Source organism: Vigna unguiculata, chromosome 2 (genome assembly GCF_037176805.1).
Source record: "Vigna unguiculata cultivar grain cowpea cultivar isolate G323 ecotype 2 chromosome 2, ASM3717680v1, whole genome shotgun sequence".
NCBI classification, from domain to species: domain Eukaryota; kingdom Viridiplantae; phylum Streptophyta; class Magnoliopsida; order Fabales; family Fabaceae; genus Vigna; species Vigna unguiculata.
In genome coordinates, this window is record NC_140793.1 from 25,398,735 (window position 1) to 25,422,714 (window position 23,980).

A 23,980-nucleotide genomic window follows, 5' to 3' on the forward strand; every position below is an offset into this window, starting at 1 on the left:
CCATGAATTGCCAGCCCACTAAGATCAGTCTAACGGTGAGGAATTTAAGTAATTTATACAAAGTCTTCGACTCAAACTTCTACGTCTTCTTCATCGTATACATAAAAAATGGTTTGCGAACTAATAAAATATGACAATTACAAATTTCAAGGCAGGTCAACCCTTTGTACCGGCTGAAAGAGTGGCAATTACAGAAGTAATAATATATAGCATCCTCTTACTACTCCTCTTACTGTTTTATAATAGATAAGCATTAAAGTAAACATAAATACATTTAATATCTCAAACATATACTGCATTAAATTCTTTCTTCATTCAACAAGTAGGATTTTCAAACTACAGGATGAATTTTTCAACAATGAATATATTATTCTAAACCAAAAGGCAAAGAAACTACACACACACACAAATATATATATATATATATATATATATATATATATATATATATATATATATATATATATATATATATATATCTCAAAGGCCGAGTTGTCATACATAATACAACTGCATAGCATGCCAGACTTAAAAATTATTTTATTTTAATCTAAAGTAAAGTTTCTAAAACTAAAAAAAAAGGGAGCGGTTTGATTATTAATGGCTGAGTGTTTTCAATCTCACTATTCTCTTCTGTCAAATACAGCATAACATAAGGAAAGTTGTGAGCAATGCCAATGATCGTGAGAGAATAAAATACATATTTTCAAGTGGCATTTTCCTCCCCCCTTAACTAAATATCTAACTTAATCAAAATATGATGTCGGAGCAAACAAATATTGTTCGGTAAATCACCTATTTTCACTGCTGAACACCAACACTTCTTGCATAATTATCCAATACACCAAAGAATATGGTCACACATTAGAAGGGGTTGAATAACAACTTGAAGGGCTCAAAAACTTAAATTAATTATGAGCACATCTTTAAATTTTCCATTAATTCACAAACCCTGTAGGAGAAAAAAGAAACTCATTCCAATTTACCAGATATCAGAGACGTAGTTGGGTAGTGAATCCTTCTGTTGCTCATTTGGTCTCAAGGCATCGTCAGCCCAAAACATTTACGCAACACAATAAAACCAATGCATACCACACTTGCTTCAAAATAGCGATTGTGCTCATTTCCTGAAATAAATTACTGATGAATAACAAGTATGAAATAAAATAAAGCTTCATTTTAAAACACCAACTGTCCACAGTCAATTCAGAAGAAAGAGGGAGGCGCGAGATAAGATCAGGTAGAAAACGGAAGAATACTTCAAACATGAGATTGTTTGTACCCATAAATTGTAATATCTAATGACGGATATTGCTCCTAAGGAAAATATAGACAAAAGAGAAAGGAGACAGATAAGGAATATAGAGAGAAGAAGATAACTGCAAATATTCACCATTTGCAGTGTATGGCAGCACATAAATAACCTACAGAGGCTACAGCTCCTAATGATATGAAAAGAACGGAATTTGTATGAGAGTTACACAACGTAACAGCTCAGCAAAAATAGTACATCGGGTAGCATATTCAGAGCACATTCTAAACATATCTTAGATATTATGTAAGCTTTTCTAGGTGCAAAAGATTTATGGATTTTTTTTGTGTTGAAGATGACTGGTCTTCTTTTGGTACCCCCTCACAAGCTGGAGGTAGGAAAATATCAGCTAACTCAAGCTTGGATAGATTGTTCACAAAAGTTTGGATGAAGAGATTTAGTTAACATGTCAGCAGCCAACTGATGCAATGAATCTTCTTGAGTCTTTGTCCACAAAATAAGACAATTGATTTATAAATATTTGGTTCACTCATGAAAAACCAGACTGGCAGCAATATGCATGGCACTTTCGCCATGGCAGGACAGAACAGCAAGTTTGCAACAAGTGACTTGAAGATCATTAGGATAAGTGAGCCATTGTAGCTCACAAGTAGTGGACGAAAAACCACAGTATTGGCTTCTGAGGCTAAATGAGAGACAGTGTTTCGTTTCCTTGCTTTCCATGAAATTAATGAATTCCCATGGAAGAAACAGTATTTGGTAAAAGATTTGTGTGTATCTACACAAGGGCCCAATTGGCATCGCCGAAAGCAACAAGATTAATTGGACGAGAGGTTTGACTGAAGAACAATGCTTTTCCTACACATCCTCTTAGATAGCATAAGACGTTGTTGGAAGCACAAATATGAGCAACGCAGAGCTGAGACATGAATTAAATCAGCTACTATGAAGCAAAGGCAATGTCAGGTTGTGGACTGGTGAGACAGATAACTCAACCAACCAACCAACTGAAAATATGGCAAATGATCTGAAAACAAATAATTTGATTCTTGTTGTAGTCAAAGAGAGCTATCCATGGTTGTAGAGGCTGGTTTGGTTGGACCTCAATAAACCAGAATCATGAAGAAGATCAAAACAATATTTTTGTTGCGATATTGTGATACCTATGGCAAAGTGAGCGACTTCCCCAAAAAATATTTCAACACACCAAGATCTTTAATCGAAAGTGGGAATGAAGAATATGCTTGATATTAGTCAATTCAGTAATGGAGTTACCATGATAAAGGATTGATCACTACCAAGGATGATGGCCCATGGCACATGCTTAGAAGAAAGGGAGTTCCTTGATCCCTTCCTTTGCTTTTATTTTCTTTAGTTTAAAATTCCTTTAAGTTGGCTTGGTTGACTATTTTTGAGTTGACTTGTTGACCTTGACTTTGGGTTGACTTGTTGACTCAAAAGATTAGCTTAACCTTAAACCAACATGCTAATCCTTGAATTGCTTTTGTAGGAATAAGAAAGGAGGAGGACCACATAGGAGACACTTGGCGTCCTAAGGAAGAGAGAGAAGGAATAAGACTTTCTAGAAGCATCTAGAAAGAGGAGGCCCACATGCCTTGGACACCAAGTCTTCTAGAATGTTCTAGAACCTTCCTTTGGGAGCCTTGGCCATGAAGACTTGCCACCTAGATGGCTTGGACGAAAATTCACCCATGTGCACCCTAGGATGACCTACTTTCTAGAACATGCTAGGTTTCTTTTGTAATCCTTTAACTTAGTTGTTTTGCTAAGGGGCCCCTAGACTTGTCTATTTAAGGGGACCTCTAACACTTGTACAAGGGTTGAACATTTTGGAGAAATTATACACTTTGTGTTTCAACCTTTTGTGAGAGCATTCCTCCTTAGGGAGTGGAGTTCTTTCAAGCCTTATCTTGCCTTGGCAAGTGGCGGCATACACCACTCATCTTCAAGGTTGCCATGGCTTCTTCTAGCCTAGCCTTGTAGTGGCGTGAATCCTCCATTCCTCCCATTTCCCTTGCTTTTCATTTTATGTTTCTTTACTCTTCTTGGTTTATATTGTTTCTATTATATGTTTTTCCTTTTGATTTCTTACTCCCCATCAATCCATTCTCCTCCTCTCTAGAACCTTGGAAAGGAACCTTCACATCTAGATAGCTTGCTATCTTAATGTCCAGTGGGGATTTCCTTGGTTTTCTTAATCAACTCACACCATATTCAATAATCTTAAAAAGGAACAAGATAATCCTTCATCATTTGGTATCTAGAGCCTAGGTTATCTTGAATATGGTGTTTTTTCATGTGCTAATCTTGTCTTGTTGTAACTATCTTTGTATGGTTCAAATCCACTTCCATTACACACAAAAACAATGCTGGCAGAAACTGTTCACGATTTTAAAAGATTAAACTGCACCTGCTCAGTGATCCAAAAATTACGTTCTTGATGTCAAAAGAAAGCTCTGTTAGTCTAGTTTCTAACAAAAAAAGAACCAATGCATTTGGAGTTTTGTGGAGAGAGTTATGATTGAAATAGTGAGCAAAGGTTAGAGCTGCCGAGATCACCGCGAATCAACGTTTTTTAGGTTATGTTGGGCAGTTTTGGCTACTGTTTTTGTTACTCTTCTTACTCCTAAATGTGGTTGGATAACATGTCTTTGGATGCTTAGTCTTTGAGCCTCAAATCCATGAGTTTAAATGCATGATAGCTACATGTTTGTGTCTTTGTGTATGTCATGTTGAGTCTTTAAATGTGTCTAACTTTTGCTTGAGTCATATGTCATATGCTTCTTTGAGTTTTCTTATTCTTGTTTCTAAGTATTTGAGATATTGCATGAGATCTATGCCTTTTGTTGTAGCATGCTCCTTGAAATTGATTTTGACCTAATTTTAAGGAACTAAGTGTTCAAGACACCCTAAAACATCCTTCTCATCATTTTAAGTACCTAGTTTTGAAAAGAAAAAGTGTTTTCAAGACCAAAAACAGTTTGGCCGAGAGCTAATGTGTTGCTTGGTGAATCCATTTGGCCATTTTTACTAGGTGTTATGCTACCAAATTTTATACTTGGATTTTGGGTGATATTGGTAAATTAGTTCCATGCTTTAACTTGGTTATGATCTTTCTTGGTGTATGCATAATTTGAGGTATAATCTTGGCTTGTTCAAATGCTTTCCATAGAGTCTTTAAAAGTGTTTTTCATTGCTTTAGTCTTGTTCAAGTTTTGTCTTTAAAAAAAAATTCCTTAGAAGTTAAACTTTCTTGTTTTTGTGCTTTTCTTGCTTGTCACTAGGTGTTCTCTGTTGTGTCTTAGTAGTTTTCTTTTCTTGAAACTCTTGAGATGTTGTGGCCGAATCACTTGTCTTGCATTTGAAAGGTTTTGAACAAGTTTTTAAAAGTGTTTGCTTCACTCCTTTGGAGGAGCTTTGAGTGTAGCCTTGCCTTGTTACTTTGGGAGAGTGATCTAAACACTTGGGTTACAATTTGGGTTGGATTTGGTCTCGGTTTTCATGTTGTCTAACCTCTAATCCATTTATTTTGTCTCGGATTTGAGTGTTTTTGTTGTAGAAATCATGGCAAGTTCATCAAATGCACCTACACCATACAAAAACAATACATTGATGAGATTGCTTCGGGATTTGGAGTTGTCTAGGAAGGAGGCCTTTGAACAATTAAGAAAAGACAAGGAGCAAAGTGACCTAAGAATCCAAGAGCACATTCAAAGGCTTGAAGCTAAGGAGCAAGAAAGAGAGGCTAGGAAAAGAGGGCATTCTAGGCGCAAACCATCACAAGAGAAGCAAACTCTAAAGATTCCTAAGTTCTATGGTGGAAGTGATCCCAAAATCTTCCTTGATTGGGAAGCTAAAGTTGATCAAATTTTCAATGAAAATCATGTAAAGGATCAAGCACAAGTTGATCTAGTAGTTTTAGGATTTTTGGAGTATGCCAATACTTGGTGGCATAAAGTTTGTAAGAATTATGACCAAGGGCCACCCGCGGCTTCTTGGATGGACATTAAAACTCTTATGCGCGCTAGATTTGTTCCTCCTTCCTATAGGAAGGAACTTCTTTTGAAGCTCCAAAGGCTTCACCAAGGTTCTATGAGTGTGAGTAAGTACTTTAAAGAATTAGAGTCTCAAATGCGTAGGGTTGAAATAAAAGAGACTAACAAAGAGAAAATAAAAAGATTTGTGAGTGATCTTAGGAGAGACATACAAGACCAAGTAGAGTTGTATGAGTACTCCACTCTTGAAAATGTTTTCACACTTGCCCTTGGGATTGAAATTCAATTGAAAAGAAAAAGAAGGGCAAGGAAGAGTTACTCACCCAACTACTACTTTAGTCACTCATGGAAGGGAAATGATAAAATGAAACATGATAAGTTCCCTTCTAACTCACATCAAGAACCACCAAGTAAAAGTAAGTCACCAAGTGATCACATTCACCATTCCACTTCTCCAAGATCAAGTTCTATTAAATGTTTTAAATGTTTGGGTTATAATCACATTGCTTTAAATTGCCCAACCAAGAGGACCATGATCTTAAAGAAGAGTAATGATGTTGAAAGTGAACACTTATCTCCCCATTCTCTTTCAAAAGAACCTTCTTCCTCTAGTAAAACTAAAATTTTTGAGAAAGACCCTATGTTATTAAGGCACATGATAGGTCAAGATCAAAGTGAGCTTGATCCAACTCAAAGAGAAAACATTTTTCAATCTAGATGCAAAATTAACAAATGGGTTTGCTCTCTAATTATTGATGGAGGAAGTAGTACCAATGTAGCTAGCACAAGGTTGGTGGAAAAGCTTAGCTTAGAGACCATTCCTCATGCTAAGCCCTACAAGCTTGCTTGGATAAGTAAAGAGGGAGAAATAGATGTCAATAAACAAGTCCTAATTAACTTCTCTATAGGAAGCTACAAAGATGAGGTGCTATGTGATGTTGTTCCCATGGAAGTCACACATATCTTACTAGGTAGGCCATGGCAATTTGATAAACAAACTTTACATGATGGCCATACCAACCAATACATTTTCTTCAAAAATGGGAAAAAGACAACTTTACTACCTCTATCACCTCAAGAAGTTAATAAGGATAGAAATAAAATAAGAAAAGATAAAGAAGAAAAAGAAAAGGGGCAAGCTTTCACCAAGGTGTTACTTGCCTACAAAAAAATTCTTCCAAAGCAAGATGTGCATCACTCTTCCTTCTCTTCCCAAGCCAAAAAGGAAGGCCCAAAGCATAAGCAAGAGAGGAAGAGTAGTCTAGAAAATAAAGATGGCCTAACCAAAGCTAGGGGTAATACCCTTAAAAATGATGGAACAAAAGCTCATAAAAGGGAGGCGCAAATCCTCCCCCAAATCAAGTCAAGTTCCATCCACAAAGGCTTAAAGAATTTGTGGTCAAATTCTCTCCAAGAAGGGGAGGATGATGAAGGATTGACCCCAACCAAGGATGGAGGCACATGCTTAAGAAGACTAAGCATGTTTAGAAAGGAAGTTCACTAATCCTTCATCCCTTTCATTTGTGTTTGTTATTTTTTGATTCCCTAAGTTGGCTTAGTTGAATCAACTTTAGTTAACTTGTTGACCTTTGACTATGTTTGACTTGTTGACTATAGTTGACTTGACTTAAGCCAACATGCTAATCTATGTTTATTTGCTTTGTAGGTTAATTAGGAGTAAGAAAGCAATGCTAGGTGGCGCATGGTGATTGGGGAGCATAAATGATGTGGAGGAGAGAGTAAAGCAAAGGCATAAAGCATAAAGTAAAAGGCATGAAGCAAGTGTACCTATGTACCTTTGGTCTCCTTTGTTTTTAGCACACTATGGCCACTTTTTGGAGACATATGAGACACATTTTTTGTCTCCTTTTGTGCTAGAACGAGATTAGCCTTGCACACACCATAGTTAGTTCTTTTGTCTCTCATTTTTGTAACCTTATTTGACCTAGTTTCTAGAAGCTAGGGTTGGGTTTTTGTAGAGACATCCTTAGGTATCTTTTATTTGCTTAGAGGCCCCTAAACTCTTCTATATAAGGGGTGCTCCTAAACATGTAAAAGGGTTGAAGATTTTGAAGTAAAAACACTCTTGTGTCTCAACCATTTTGTGAGAGTTTCCTCCCTTGGGAGTGAAACTTTTAAGCCTTATCTTGCATAGCAAGTGGCGGCACACATCCACTCATCTTCAAGGTTGCCATGGCTTCTAGCCTAGCCTTGTAGTGGCGTGCTTCTCACATTTTTACCATTTCTTCCCTTTTCATTTTATGTTTTCTTCTTCCTTTAATTGTTCTTGGTTTTCTATGATTTATGTGCTTTTCATTTCCTTTTCATTTTGAATCAATCCATCATCTTCTTCTTTTGAGCTTTGTGAAAGGAACCTTCACATCTAGATAGCTTGCTATCTTAATGTCCAGTGGGGATTTCACTTAGCTTTCTTAATCAACTCACACCATATTCAATAATCTTGAAAAGAAATAAGATAATCCTTCATCATACCATCAGTACAATGTCATCAATGTTGACTAGCAGAGTAGTGAAATCAGATTTGATCACATTTGATGAAGAGACTATGATCTGCATAAGTTTGTTTTATTCATGGGACAAAAGCAAAGAGAAAAATGTTGTTCCTTTTTAGAGTGCAATCTTTATTGTTTTGAACAACATCTTCCATCCTAGGTAAGTAATATTATTAATTAATGAGAATAAAATAATTGAATTGTTCATCTATAAATCTAGAGATGAAGCTAAGGTCAATATCTATTACTTATTCAATATCTGGTCTGATTTTGCGTATGTACTAGAATGAACAATGATCATATAGAACCAGGAGTCTAGAAAAGACATGTCTATCTCCAACAGAGCATTAATTTTTCTGTATTAAGCCTCGAATATCAGACAGTAAATTCTAAAAGTTAACAGATGTACCATTAAATAAATTAATCTTACATGTTATCTACAATCTTCATATCCATTGCAATTTCCTCTTTTTGTTGCAAGATTGATGAAAATAACCTTTTGTCCTGGAATAAAAATAAGCATCATAGATTAGATTTTACTGATAATCATATATTGTCCTTGGATGGTGTGTAAAAACAATGGAATAAGAATTAATATTAAATCGACTATACAAACAGCCATTATTTACAAAGTAGATGAAGAAATTAACAACTAATCATTGGAACAGAAACACATACACTCTCCACAACAAATTGCAAGGGAAAAAATTTGAATTGGAAAATAGTGCTTCCAGTGCCATAAACATGGTGATTTTTTTGTTCTAATATACCTTTGAAATATACAAATGATAAAGTTTAAAAATTCCCTTTACCTCTTCATTCATATTTGTAACAGTATCCTGAATCCTCTGTAAGATGAGTCTTAAGCTTCCAACTTCATAATGTAAAACCTTTGAATTATTTTAAAAAATGTTTAGAAATCATAGGGACCCCCCAACCAGAAGTCATGGACATAATGACGAAATAAAATATTAAACCTCTTTGTCAGAAACTAAATTTTGTATCTCTGTATCCTTTAGATATAATGTTTTCTGAACGTGGAGCTGGTTAAGAAAATGTTCAAAATGAAAGTGCAAATAAGTTTTATGGTATTTGATATAGATATAATTATTGCAGGTATGGATATATCTTCCATTTGAGCTTGGTTATGGTTGCCAACTTTTGCCACGTCCAGCTTTGCTACAAGCTCTGAGATGATTCTGTCCTTTCTTCTTAATTCAGCCTCGTTGTTTTCCACTTTATTTCTTAGATCAGAGATATTTTCTACAACCCAAAGGAAGGTTTTGAGTTGATGAAACTTGGATGGTATGTAGCACCACATATTACACACACACACACACACATAGTAATTGTATCATACTAACTATTGAGTACTAACATGTTTTAAAATGTAGGACAGGTTAATGGGATTTCTAAATTACCGACAAATGTTTTTTCAAATGCAGAGACCCAGTCCATTTTCTTTTTCAATTTGGTCACTGAAAAAAATGAAATACAAACATAAAATAAGCAATTAAACACCAATTGTTTGTATGAATATCCACACCTGAGCATACTTTGGAGACAGAACTAGTTAGGAAATTACTTACCAACTTCCTCTCTATCATTGACAATGTTCTGGACTTTATCCAGAACTTGCTTGATACAAAATACCTCCTTTGCTATTGAATCAAATAATGCCAGACAAGAACTTATCTTCTCTGAAAGGACATTGAGCATCCTATCTTTGGCTTCAATTGAACGTTTCATCTTAGAAGTAGATTCCTGTACAACCCATTATTTCGAACCCAAGTACACAATCAACAGCAGTCCATATTAGGAGAGTTTCAAGTTCCAACATTTATTAGTTTCCCCAAGAAATAGGAGTGTTCATTGCGTTGGTAGTATCAGAACAACAAACAAAATCCGAAGTCCCAAATCTAATGGTTTCTACCTATTACCCCTACTCTTGCTCCCTCATTCCCCGTATACGGAAAAGTTTCAGTTATGCTCAAACACGTGGATAAGGATTCAAGAATGCTGGAGTAACAAGTAACAAATAATTTCCTTTCAAGCTAATCAAGTGTGTCTGCATGTGCCCGTTTTCTTTTTTTACTTTTGAGGGATGGGGTCCATCGGGTTAAACATATTAACTGGACCAAATTTGATTGCATTATCATAAAAAAAAAAAAAAAATCCACAAAAGTAACCCCACCAATTTCAGTGATGCTCAAATTCAGCACTTTATTTATCGAACAATAAAAGGTAGTTAAAAAAATTAATGGGAGAAGGAAGAGACTTCTCATCCTGCCATCATTTAGAATTTAGCATTGTATAACTAATTTTTTTCTGCAACATCATGCTAACCCTCCTATTAACTACGTAACGAAAGTATTGAATGTTTTTCATGTCTTCAAGACATTTGATGCATTATTTTAATTTAATCATTTCTTTATAAATAAGATATTGTAGGGAGATATAGTATCACTCACTAGCATTATTACCCTTGTTCACTTAACACACCACCACGTTTTATATAGTAACATAAAAAAATACATATGATTGGAAAAGAACCACACAATAAGATAACCTCGTAAGCATGCACGAAGCTTTCCCTAGACTGAAGCAAATTATTCATCGTTCCCTTCAACTCTTTCTGCTTGTTCTCAAGCAGCACATTATCGTTCTCTAGATAATTCACCTGCTTTGGAAACACAAATCACTTAACGTTCCTTTTTCCTTTTGTAGAAAAACCACCAACATTAAATCTCCCAAACCTTTCTCTCCAGTTTCTGACGCTCCTCTCTGACAGAAGCCAACTCGCCCTGCAGTTCCTGTATCTTTCTGCCACACTCTTCCTCGTTATGCTTCAGCTTCTGTTCCCGAGCGTGGCAAAGCGAATCAGCATAGTAAAATTACGCGGAGTGCTACGTGATGAAGAGACTTGACCTAATTGAAGGGAATCGAAACCTGGAGAAGAAGGTGGTGCTGCTCGGTGGCGGAGCGTTCCCTGTCCTGAAAGTGCGAAGGTTAGCGGAAGAGGAAACGGCCATGGCGAATTGGCTATTGGCTTCGGAGACGGAGAACGTTACCCTGAGATCTCGAACTTCGGCGACGAGGGCTTGAAGTTGGAGCTTCAACTTCGAAAGCTTCAGCAATTCCATCGCTCCTTTTCTTCACTGCATTTTAAAATCTCCTTCATTTTATACCCTGCCAGGGTCTCCACGTGAAACGACGCCGTCTCAATGCATGTGATGTGAATGATAAACTAATAAAAATATTAACTTTTATAATTTGTATCAATTTTTTATGGTTTTTTCCAATCATATTTTCTTGTTTTATATTTTATTTATTGAAAATTAATGTACTTAATTTGTCATCTCTCCTTAATAAAAATGGAATATTCTATCTATTTCTCTTGGTCAAATAAAAATATTTGAATTCTCTAGAGTAATGTAACTATTTTAAACACCTTTTTTTTCATATCAATAAAACTTTCCTGTAATTTTTAATCTTTGATAAAAAATTTGATTCAAAAAATTATAAGAATACTTTTCCTTCTCATCTGAAAAGTTGGTATCACTTTTAATTATATATATATATATATATATATATATATATTTAAAAAAATATTAATTATTTCACAAACATGAGTACATAAAATAAAATTTTATTATCTAATATAGATTTAAATATCAAAATTACAAATTTATAAGTTGAAAAACGAATAAACTTAATTTATGTAAAACGAATAAACTTAATTTATGTAACGATCCAATCTTAAGCAAATAATTGTAGTAAACATGATATTACATAGAATTATCCAACACACAATCATATAAAAGCATATTATGTGTTGTCCTTCAATGTAAAAGTTTTCCATTTCAAAATTTGAAAGAATAATTAGACAACAAAACATATTTCACTAAGTTTATGTTTATATTTATTATTTTATCCATGTAATTAACACTATCATTCATTTTATCTCTTGTTTGAATTCATTATCAAACTTTCTCCATCTCCACTCTTAATTGATAGAAAAAATGTAAAAATGTGGAAGATGCCTGAACTTCTCTGCATATTCTACCAAAGTCATTAATCTTTAAATTACTTGAAGGAACTCCACTTCCTTGACATATATTACACTATCGAGGAAATATTCTTTCAAAAACTTGGCTTTGAAACTACTTCAGGTGATGGCTTCACTCTTCTCTTCCATCATCATTTTTGCACTCTTCCACATAAAGCATGTAGATAGCATAGGAAAAGCCTATTCTTTTATGGATATTGCTTTGCATCGAAAACCCTCTCTAGATCCTTCAACCATTGATTTGCCTCATCTGATGACACCTTCCCATTGAACTTCATCGGATTGTGCTTGAGAAAGTCTTATAAACTTCACACATTAGAAGAGACTCTAGGTTGGAAAGCTTCAACTGCTACCCTTGAAGCTTAATGTTGTTTGCCATGGATGCAGTTTGTTGTTGTAAAGCTACAACCATCACCTCAATAGCTCAAGCAAAACTGGACATATTAGCTAGTGGTGAAGGTGGAAGGGTGGGTGGACTATGTGCCACAACTCTAAACACACAATGAAAGACAAATTAGACACAAGTTAACTCTTAAAACAACTTCAACTATTCTAGCCACACAAAGTTACGCAATAGAAACATAGGAATCCACATACACAAATCACCTAATGACAGACGTGCTCTGATATCATAATGAAATGACTCAAAATTCAACAAATAATTACAATAAACAGGTTACTACCTAGAGTTATCAAACACAAAATCATATATATAAAAACAAATTATGTACAATCCTCCATTGTAAAAATTTTCTAAACAATATTTCAATTTGAAAGAATAATTAGATTAGTATAAACATCTTTCACTACATTTATGTTTTGTAATTATGTATCCCACTAGATTTCCTTTGTCAACACCAGTCTTATTCTCCCTCAATTCCTACACCACACTTTACTCACGTGATTAAATTGTCTCTTCAATAACTGATTTAATATCTTGTTATAATATTTCTATTTTGCATTGGTGTCTATATCATAAAAATTATTTTATAGAATAAAAATTATCAAAATAAAATTGAAAAATGAAATGAAAGAAACACATATTCCAATATAGTTATTTATATTAAAAAAATAACTAAAAATTTTAATTTTGATTTAATTATTAATTATTTCAAAAAATTAACGAAACAAAGAATGATATTTAAAATATGTATGACTTTTTTACACTTATAATCATACTAATTATGTAATATTTTTATTGTATTAATGATAATTACTAAATATATTATTTTAATTCGACCAAAAGACAGATAACTGATGATATAGATCATAATTTAAACATTTAGCTATCAACGTATCAAATGCATCCTTATATTAATCTTTGATTGATCTTCTGATATTAAAATATAGTATGAACCATCATGATAAGTTTAAAAGGGTCTTAATTATGTAACACGGTGATTGATAAAAAGTGAATCATCTACGTTAAGCAGAGTATTAATTTTTGTCTTAATCATTTACACATTTTTGTTTTGATGTGATTTATGATAAGTTGCATGAGAATTGTGAATTATGAGATGGGACCATCAATTATTACACGGAAGGGGAACATGGAGGGTACAACATACTTCAAAAAATTAATTGGGTGACCCCAACCTCACAAACCAAACTGAATCAGCGTAAGTGGACAATTTTATTGTCGATATCAATAAGCCCCATACTCAATTACGTATCCAACTAAAAAATAAATTCAAAAAATTTACCTACTAATCTATTATCATTATCATACTTAATCAAATCCTAAGGCTAATTGTTCACTACTCATAGTAATTTATTTCAAAATCCTTTTCGTAAATCATATTATAATAATAATAATAATTATTATTATTATTATTATTATTATTATTAACTAAAGTTTTCAAATGATACGCGTTTACTAAAATATTGATTATAGGTTATAAATAACAACACTCAAATCAATTTTTTATTTTTATAATATTTTTTTTTATTTTTTTACGTATATTAAGGTTAGGACTAATGTGAGTTTAATTCTATTATGAAACTTTAATTAATTCTTAAAAACAACATCTTCAGTACGAGTCAAAGGTCGAAACAATCCAACCTGGACCGAAGGTCGAGAAGAGCTGGTTCAAGCTGAAAGTTGAGACAAGTTACTCTAGATTGAAGGTTGAGATGGGTTGTCCCAAACTGAAGGACGAGACAAATCATCACAATCTAAAAGTTGAGACGAGCCGACTTGGTCCGAAGGTCGAGACGAGTTGAGCTAGACCAAAGGTCGTGGTGGGCCGGTCTAGAACGAAGGTCAATACTAATCTTTCCCATATCAAAAGTCAAGACGGGTTGGCTAGAGTCGAAGGTTAAGACGAGTCGTCCCAGGCTGAAGGTCGAGATTGGTCTGCTTAGGTCAAAGGTCGAGATATACTGGTTCAAGCCAAATGTCGAGATTAGTAGGCTAGGTCGAAGGTTGAGACAAATTGTTTTGGGCCGAAGGTTGAGACGGACAACCACAAATTAAAGGTCATAATGAGCCATCTTGTTCTAAAGAACTAGTCGGGTCAAACTAAGCCGAAGGTCATGATACACCATTTTGGATTGAAATTTGAAACAAATTGTCTCAAGCCAAAGGTCGGGATGGGTCAGTCCCGATCGAAGATTGAGATAATTCAACCTAAATTAAAGGTCAAAAGAATCTATCTAAATAAAAGGTTGAGACATATTTACCCAAGATAAAGATTAACACATAAAAACCTAGGTTGAAAATTAATTTAAGATAAAATTTTGTTCATACCGATTATTATATATATATATATATATATATATATATAATTAATATTTTTATATATTTAGAAAAATGTCCATAAGTTGGTCTAACATGCGAAGCTTCTCTGGACAAATTTTTGGCCTATAAAGTTTTTCAGTGAGAAACTTGTTTTCCTATAGACTATTTTGACTTGAACCCATATAGATCAGTGAAATTGACAATTCTATCCTTTAAACAATAGAAACTACAAATTCAATCGAAAATATACATTTCATTCATCAACATAAAAAGAAAAATCTAAATGCCATAAATAGTAGTAGTGGGGAGGACTAAACGAGAGATACACGAACTTTGGATTAAAAATTTAATTAGTATAATGTATGAATATGAATTATCCAGAGAAAGCAAAAAAAAAAAAAGAAAAAAGAAAAAAAAAAGAAAGTGCGATGAAGTATAAAAAAATCTTGTAAATTTTGAATGGATCACATTACATGAGAAAAATATATAGAAAAAGGGGGAAAAGAAATAAAGAAAAGAAAAAGAAGAGTGAGTTGTGGAAGGAAGTGACTTGGGTTTGCGACTCCCGAGGTGAGTGTCTAGTGAGAGTAATGGTGGACAGAGAAGAAACATTGCTTCTTCTCTCACACTAGACACACACACACTCTGCGCACAACCCTCCACTCTCCAAGGAGATCACAATCCCAAATCCCAAACCAAAAACTTTCTCTTCAATGCCACTCTTCTTCTTCTTCTTCCTTTCTCACTGACACTTTCTTCACCGAATGGATCCGGCCGCCATCATCAACGCCGCCGCCGCCAACACAACGTCCTACAACCTCTCGGAGATCTGGCAGTTCCCGCCTCCCCACGCGCCAGACGCTACTGCCGCGCTGGGCCTCAGTAGGGCTCATTTCGGGCACGGCCTGGGCCCGGGTAGCATTGGCCACAAAAAGAGGCGCGACGCCGAGGAGGAGGAATCCGCTAAGGGCGTCTCCACCAGCAATGGCGTGGTACCTCACTCAATGTTCTACTATGAATTAAAAAAAGAAAAAAAGAAATAGAATAGAATAGAATTGGTTACATTGCAATAAAGAAGTTGGATCTGTTTTTTTGTTAGTTATAGGTAGAGTTTGTTTGTGTTGAAGATGAAAGTTTTTGGGTATTGGGATTTGTGCAGAAGGAGGGTGGTGGTGGTGGTGATGGGAAACGGGTTAAAACAACAGGGAACCAGAAGAGTGAGAGTGCGAAAGGTGAAGGAGAAAGCAGTTCAGGAAAGCTTGCGGAGCAAGGTGGAAAGCCACCTTCAGAGCCTCCTTCAAAGCAAGATTACATTCATGTCCGAGCCAGAAGGGGTCAAGCTACTGATAGCCACAGTCTCGCAGAAAGGGTGAGTGATTATTAATCAATGCAACTTCCTAATCTTAATCACTAACTAACCACCCCTTTCAATTATCATCGTCTTTAATTTGCTGTAAATAGCTTTGTGATGTTTTTCCATAGTTTTAATTTTTAGTATATGAGTTTAATTAATTGTTGATTTTAACTGGTAAAAATGTTATTTATAGGATGATTAATATTTGGACCAAAGTATGGTACTGATTTAGACTTGTGATTGCATAGCTTATTTTCTTTTAGCAATTGTTTTTTTTTTTTTTTTACAGTTTTTAGTGATTGTTATGGTAAAGACTTTTGAATAATCAATGAATTCAGACATATTTTGCGATGACGTTTAAGAACATTATTTAAGGTAAAAAACGTTTATACTGATATACTTAATGCGTTTTTACCATTAAAAGTGATACTAATGAAAATATTTTGTTGATGGTGCAATTTTTTTTGACATTGACGCAGAACAGAAATTAAACTCCTCAGATAAAAGTTGATAAGCTTATCTTAATCACATAATAATTTTTATTTTGCTTTTGGTAAGCAAAATGCATTATTTGTAGTAGAGTGAACGCAGCATAAGACGTGCCAAAGTCCCATCAAAACCAAAACTTACAAGCCCTCCTGCCACAGTACATGATGATCTTTGATCATTTGTGTTAAAATGATTGTGTAAAATATCATCACTGTCGGGCAATCCAATTATTTTATTTAAAACAAAAAATGGAAGAATTATTCTATCAATAATTTAGAAATAATTCGTGGTTTGATATGACTTTTAAAGAAACTACTAGAAAATTAAATTTAATTTAACATACATGAGTAACATGGCCACATGTGATTGTGCATTTTTATTAAATTCTTATTTAAAACAAAAAATACGAGAAAACTATGCCATCAATGGTTAGGGTAGGCGTTTCTGGCGTACCAAGAACTTGCTTCACTCCGGGAAATGTAGTGTCAAGTGGATTATTTGTTACCTGAAAAAGTTGGTTTAAAAAATAATGAAACTGTTGTGCTTACTGGGTCTTTTGGGGGTATTTAAGAAAATATTGAATTATTGGGTCTTTTCCGGTAAGAATCATTGACTTAGTATTGTAATGGAATGTTATGTTATTGGACAGGCTAGACGGGAAAAGATTAGTGAGAGGATGAAAATTCTTCAGGATTTGGTCCCGGGTTGTAATAAGGTATGGTTTTACTACCTTACTACGTGTGTCTTACTGAAAGAGAAAAAATAAGTGTAAATGAAGAAGAAAGAAGTGTTACTGGTCTGTGTATGTACAAAAACTAAGCTGTGCTCTCAAGGAAATTATAAATCGATGTATTTCTTTGATTCAGGTTATTGGGAAAGCGTTGGTTCTTGATGAGATAATTAATTATATCCAATCGCTTCAGCGGCAAGTAGAGGTGTGAATTGTGGTGGCATTCTTTTGAAAATATATATGCTTCATAGCATTTTTTTTTAACTTACTTTTATGTCACAGTTTTTGTCCATGAAGCTTGAGGCCGTAAATTCAAGAATACCCTCCGGAATTGAAGTGTTTCCTCCTAAAGATGTAAGCACATGCAGCATCTTTGTATTGATATCTTTGATATAAATAACCAGAAAGCTGGTACTTGAGATCGGAACAGCTGGTTTTGTCCCTTTTATTTTAAACTTTACCTTTGGTGGATTATGAGTTTAATTGCTTCTGTTATGTTGCAAGGATGCCATTTTGGGTAGAGGCTTCTTTTATACACGCTATTTGTGTCAAGCTTGACCTTTTTAAATGCAAAAGGGTTTTTATCTTGATTGAGAAATAAGTGAGAAATAATATATAGTTTTCAATGTTTTTATATTTGAAAAAACATATAGAATAGTAGACCCCTATAAATGGATTTATTGTTTTATTCATTTGCAGATGTTGCTCTATAGATTTGATTTTTAACTGAGCTAAATGATCTTGTGTGATCTAAGATTTTTGTTGTGTTAAGTGGGCACCTTGCAAATTCTGGGTGGAATATTGGATAGTCAAGGGATTTTTGATACATAAAGTAAATAAATTTTATAGTAGATGGTAGCAACAACTAGGATATGTTGTTCTATATACTAAGATGTAAATAGCTTTAAAGTGTGTAGAAACTCACCTTCAAACAAAATTTTAGGGCCAGTGGAATAAGATTATTGGTGTACTTCTGTTTTTAATCCTTGTGTTGGTGTTCCAGTTTGATCAGCAAACATTTGATACAACTGGCATCGCATTCGCTTCTCAACCTACAAGAGAGTATAGCCGAGGTTCATCACCAGAGTGGTTACATATGCAGGTGGGAACTGGTTTTGAAAGAGCAACATAGTCTTTGAAATCCCATGACACCTTATAATAAATGCATATAGGATGATTAGTCTCTCCATCAGAGTTCCCGTAAATCATATACTCAAGGTGTTGTGAAGTCCCATGGACACCTCATTCCAAGAGACATGGAGCTGTTATTTGTTTCTACAAGATCGCTTCAGCGAGTACTTTAGCAACTCCATTTGTTAGTGCGTTGGAAAATGAATTCATTTACAATTCATTTACCAATATGTAGTTTAGTGGACTATAGGCTTTCTATGCTATACTCTTCATAACCATTAAAATGATTGCTATTCTTGTAGAACAATGCTGCTTGTACTGAATACATAAAGGCTTAGTCATTGTGCTATAGTGTCGACATTGTTGTTTGTCTGTGAAGCTATGTTGAATAAATTGAGCCCATGTGGTTTTGTTAACTCTATTGTTTAGTCCCTTTGAACACTTACACAGATCTTAATAGCCAGAAGAGCCTATTGAATGGAGCCACTGTTGGTTATTTGTGTGGAAATTTCAGCTCGATAGAGACAAATTTAGATACAGAGTATCTTGAATGTTTTTTATAACTTGTTCTATGAAAATTGGAGCTTGTCCTGCGGATTCTTGAGATTCAAAGTTAGTATTTGAAATTGGCCAGTTATTGGGTGGAGTTTTCATTTCAATCAAACAAAAAAAAGTAAAGCAATTACACCGAAGCATATCATTATAGAAGAATGGCGAAAAACTTAAATTTACTGTAGTAACTCTGTTGTTTAAATTGAAAACTGTTGTTTTGGTGTTTGACAAGGTACGTTACAGTTTACCGTAAGATGGATTTCGTTCTTTTGGTGGCGATCTCACACGTTTACCAGCCACTGTTACACAACAGCAAGAGAAACAATTGTAGACAATCTGAACGAAGAAACTGATTTTAAGAAAATCACGATGAATCCAATGGATTGAAAGGTCCAACTTTGCAGTTATATATGCACATGTTACATCTACTATAAAAGTAATTAAGAAATGATAAGCAAAATATCCATTTCGTTATTTTAAGATAACTTTCGCATTTCATACAACGCACATGATCACACTAAGAATGAGATAATCTAGCCTTAGCAACACTCCCAAAAGGTCTGCTAAAGTTTAAACTCGTTAGCAGGGTTTACTATCACAGAAGTATGATGTGGATCTCACATGCACAAATGATTTTATATGATATTTGGGTTTTTAGTTTTTAAAAAATAATTGAGCAACTTAATAGGTTTATATTAAAAATATAAAAAGACGTGGGATAATTTTAATCTATTGAAGTTCTTAAAACTGTGGAGACATGATAAGTTCCATAAAAAGAGTTAACAACATCTGACTGTGTTCACTGTCATAGATTCTCAAAGATATAGCTTTATTAAGGTTACTCAAAGGAGACATAGTTTTTAATAAGAACAATTAGTTTGAGCTTGATTTATTATTATCTGCCAAGTCAGTTAAATAAAATGTGTCACAAAACACAATATATATTAGCTTGAATGTTTGAGTCTGCCAATATATATCCAAAGTACTATCAATAATAGTTGTATCATCAAATATCAAATTTTAGGATTAAAACCTTATAGGTATGTTTGGATGAGGTATTTTAAGAGAGTAATTCATTTATGTGGAGAATTTGAAATTGTGAAAGAAAATGACATGTTTAGAAGAGGAAATTAAAAGAAAATTGAAATTGAGGAATTTTACGAAGTTATTTTAAATAACAAAAGTAGTAAAATTTGAAATTCCCTCCAAAAAAGAAGGAAATTGAAATTTCCCAAGTTATGAAATTGCTCATTGATTAGGACAAAAAAAAATCACAAAACCAAAAAGTTGACTCATATTGACCTTCGATTCAAGTCGACAACCAAGCCGAGTCTGGTCAAACAAAAGGTCGAAACGAGTAGATTCAGGTCAAAGGTTCAGACTAGTCGGCCAAGGCCGACGGTTGAGCTGGGTCAGTCCAAGTCGAAGGTTGAGTTAGGTTGGCCTAGGCCCTAGATCAAGCTGGGTCAACCCAGGCCCTAGATCGAGCTGGGTCAACCTAGACCCCAGGTCGAGCTAAGTCAACCCTGAACGAAGCTTGAGCAGAGTCAGTCCTGACTGAAGGTTGATCCAAATCGGCTCGACCGAGCCAAAGGTCGAGCCGAGTGTGTCCGTACCAAATGTTGAGTCGGGTCAGCCTAGATGGAAGGTTCAACCCAATCTACCCTAGTTGAAAATTGAGTTGAGTCAGCTCAAGCCAAATCATTTTACATCGACCAGGGTCAAATTGGTTCAAATCAGCCAAGGACAAATTAGTTCAAATCGACCCAGGTTGAACCACCTAAGGTTGAATGGACTTGAGTTGACTTGAACCAAAAGTCGAGACGAGTAATCTCGAATTGAAGGTCGAGTTAAGTTAAGTTAGACTCAAAGATAAAATTGAGATACCTTAAAAATAGAAAAAAACAATTGATTTATCTAAACAAGAAAATTGAAATTTAAGATATTTAAATTGCTTCATCCAAACTAATTATTTAAGAAATTTTAAGAAATAAAGAGAATTCAATTACTAAGTATTTCAATTTCTTGGAATTGTTGAAATCCTTCGTCCAAACACATCCACACACAAGGTACGGGTATAAATTAGAATTGGGTTGCAGTGAAAATGCAATCGTAGCACCAGAAAACAATCTTTCCAGATCAATTACCAGAGAAATTAGAAATTGCAAACCATGGAGACAAAAGCAAAATAACTACATCTAATTATTCTCTGTGTCAATCATCAAATATTCGTACACCAAAGAATGGCTGAATTTATCTGAACACAGACAAAGAATTTAAGATCAAAGATAATCAAGTAAAATATATACCCCAAGAAAATTCTACTAATACTTCATTTGCATGCCATAAAACTAACATGAATAAGCCATTAGGCAAGTAACAAGGAATTTCAATTATTTATACAAGATCATGAGTTCAAATCTCATTCTCATCTTAAAAAACTTACATTGGCCATCTTTTGCTAAAGGTTGAAAAGCGGTTTGGGCCTTTAGGCCACGGCACCAAATGAATTTCCCCCTTGATTGAAGCTATTCCCACTTGACTGAAAGTAAGAAACTGCAGCCCAAATCACACGCAGGACCAGAATTGCAGCAAATACAGTGCCTCCAAGAGTGCACATGACCTACGATTCATGGATGAATATTATCTATGCCGTTAGCTCCTACTTGATAATGCACTTTCTAATTACATAGAAAAGAAATTGTGCCAGGGAAATACTTCTTTTAAGGGAGCAAAATAGGAATGAAAAAAAGAAACGAACTTCTTCATAAACTAAAATTAGCTTATGTATAAACTAATTTTTAATAGTTCACTTATATAGTTTTTCTAAAGTCTTATTCTTAACTTGTGCAAAACTTATGGATAAACTCATTTCACCTTTAGTTTCTTATTTATCTCTCTTAGAAATGCTTATGGAGAAGTTTGTTCAAACATGTCCCAAATCATAAATATTATGTGCATACCCTTCACTGCTAACCTTCCTCACATATCTTTTATTTACACCAGAGGAAAGGAATTGATTCAATTCAAGCTGTGTTTATCACAGGAAAATACTGGGGAAGATGATTGGAAAGGGAAAGAGGTTTCAATTTCAATCAGCCTCAAATTCCTGATTAAGCCATACAGTAATGGGAAGTAATAATACCTCAAGCAGCGCTTTGACAACAGAAAGCGAAGCAAGTAGCAGAGTTCCATCAACAGCAAAAGAAACCTGAATTTACATGAAAACAAATAAGAGAAAGCATTCAAAAGATAAATTCCAAGTTTAATTTCAGCACAGGAGATTTCAGAAAAGAAGCCGGAATGTCTAGAAATCAAAAGAAAACTAGAACATCACATGTCTGGTTTAGCTTAAATTTTAGGGAATAATTGCATTCAGTGTTTTATTACAAGCCAAATTTTGACCCAAAATACACCCAATCTTGAAACTTTAAAGCACAAGGCAAGTTTAAATTACTAGAAGGACAAAACTTATATACACTTTTATAGATGTTTTTGGTATTGTTCTCCAATCTGCCTTAAAATTTGAACATCAGTAATTTCTGTAATAAAAGTTTCGATTAAATATCACTAGCATAAGTTATCATCAAGGTAAAAGATGCTAATTTTGAATAGAAAACAACACCAAAAACACCACCTAAGTAGCTAGTTGAACATACCCAAAATTTATCAGACTAACTAATTGAGAAGTGGGGGGAAGAAGGAAACCTGAAGCCACAACAGCTTGAAGTGTAATCAATCAATATTCAATTATACACATAAATTGGGGATACTCATAGTCACAAACTACCCTGATGAATTTGTTGATTTTTTTCCACAATTACCTTAAAATTCATTTCAACTGATATGTGTTACAAGACAGTAGTGTAAAATTCTGTAAGACTGTTTTACAGTGTCTTTACATGACCATTGAACTTAGAAAGTTTTCATGATCTCTATTACACTAACCAAGAACAATAAGTAACTAACATGGCAGCCATAATTTTTTTTTTTTTAAAAAAATCGATTTTTCCAAAGAAAGCAGAGAAGAAAAGGGGCACTCACAAGCTGGGGCGATATTACTGTGGGCAAAACAGAGCGAGAAGCTTTCTTGGCTCGCTTAGACACTTTCTTAAACATGCTCTGAAAGAATCTGATCAACAAATCCACACTACTTTCTGCATCCTCGTCGTCACTGTCATCATCAATTCCATCATACTCATCATAAAAATCCGCTTCATCCATCTCATGTGGCTCTCCCCCACCCGAACTGTTCAGCTTCAGAACCCACAAAAAAAAAAATGTGAAATACAATTGAGCCAGTATTCACATAAAATATATCAAATCATATCATGTATATGCTTATGTAATACATACCTTGCTATGACATTTGGTGGTTATGGGCTTTAGACTGCGGTTGAGGTAGAATCCGGAATAAAAGCGTTGGTAAGAGAAGGGAATGTTGTTTGCAGAGAAGCGACGAGGCTTGGAGGAGTGTGTGAGATTGATTAATGGTGGTGTAGTTGCAGCAGCTCCAGCCATTGGAGACAGAACATGGAGCTTTTTCTTTTCCTTGTTAATATTCTATTATTTTATTGTTATCGTTTGAGGAAGAAAGTGAACAACGACAACCTTAACCGCTGGTAATGCTTTTCATGCATTCTCGATGGACTTCTTCTCTCTACCTTGGGTTCTTTTGAGGGAATTACTTTCTGCACCCCGTATATATCTTCCTGCTGAAGGCTTTTACTTCCTGCACCACTACGATGTATTCGTGTACCCGCCCAAAATTTCAAAACAATATTTTATCCTTGGAAAAAATGACTTCAAACTTTTCAAAATTTTTGGAATAAGATTTTCATAATATAATTTTCAAAACAAGATTTCTAAAATAGAATTTTTAGAATGCATGAAATGCATTTTGAAATAAAGTTTTAGGAATAAGATTTTTGAAACAAATTTGCCAAAGATATATAATATATTTCAGAACGAGATTTTTGAAATATTCCTACATAAAATGTATTTCAGAAAAAAAATTCAAAATACTTGAAATATATTTAGGATAAAAATTTTGGAATGAGTTTTTTTTTTCTGTACTTTTTCTCTTCTATGATGGCAGTGGTGGAAGGTATTT

The 23,980-nt window shown here is 34.3% G+C and overlaps 3 protein-coding genes across 6 annotated transcripts; 1 reads left to right on the forward strand and 2 right to left on the reverse strand.

Moving 5' to 3' along the window:
• Positions 1 to 589: 589 nt before the first annotated feature.
• On the reverse strand, positions 590 to 11,033 carry LOC114170806 (RUN/FYVE domain protein). Of its 2 annotated transcripts, XM_028056309.2 has the most exons (11): positions 10,874 to 11,028; positions 10,752 to 10,796; positions 10,559 to 10,657; positions 10,372 to 10,482; positions 9,392 to 9,566; positions 9,224 to 9,280; positions 8,929 to 9,065; positions 8,780 to 8,839; positions 8,615 to 8,692; positions 8,233 to 8,306; positions 590 to 1,127 (listed from the first exon to the last, which is right to left on the reverse strand). In XM_028056309.2, the coding sequence occupies exons 1-11, from the start codon at positions 10,943 to 10,945 to the stop codon at positions 1,121 to 1,123; spliced, it is 915 nt and encodes a 304-aa protein (XP_027912110.1). In that variant the 5' UTR covers positions 10,946 to 11,028; the 3' UTR covers positions 590 to 1,120. The 2 variants fall into 2 exon arrangements, with proteins under 2 accessions (XP_027912110.1, XP_085526044.1); XM_085669918.1 differs by lacking the exon at positions 9,224 to 9,280 and having other exon boundaries at positions 10,874 to 11,033.
• A 4,089-nt stretch (positions 11,034 to 15,122) lies between these two features.
• Positions 15,123 to 18,731, forward strand: LOC114173686 (transcription factor BHLH089-like). Its single transcript, XM_028058212.2, has 6 exons — positions 15,123 to 15,603; positions 15,771 to 15,980; positions 17,104 to 17,169; positions 17,321 to 17,389; positions 17,467 to 17,538; positions 18,188 to 18,731. The coding sequence occupies exons 1-6, from the start codon at positions 15,376 to 15,378 to the stop codon at positions 18,314 to 18,316; spliced, it is 774 nt and encodes a 257-aa protein (XP_027914013.1). The 5' UTR covers positions 15,123 to 15,375; the 3' UTR covers positions 18,317 to 18,731.
• A 281-nt stretch (positions 18,732 to 19,012) lies between these two features.
• Positions 19,013 to 23,476, reverse strand: SHW1 (short hypocotyl in white light1). Of its 3 annotated transcripts, none has more exons than XM_028058214.2 (5): positions 23,224 to 23,476; positions 22,912 to 23,124; positions 22,013 to 22,078; positions 21,314 to 21,490; positions 19,013 to 19,166 (listed from the first exon to the last, which is right to left on the reverse strand). In XM_028058214.2, exons 1-4 carry the CDS (start codon positions 23,386 to 23,388, stop codon positions 21,356 to 21,358), a joined length of 579 nt encoding a protein of 192 aa, XP_027914015.1. In that variant the 5' UTR covers positions 23,389 to 23,476; the 3' UTR covers positions 19,013 to 19,166; positions 21,314 to 21,355. The 3 variants fall into 3 exon arrangements, with proteins under 3 accessions (XP_027914015.1, XP_085526045.1, XP_027914014.1); XM_085669919.1 differs by lacking the exon at positions 19,013 to 19,166 and adding an exon at positions 21,042 to 21,124; XM_028058213.2 differs by lacking the exon at positions 19,013 to 19,166 and having other exon boundaries at positions 21,174 to 21,490.
• Between the last annotated feature and the right edge of the window lie 504 nt (positions 23,477 to 23,980).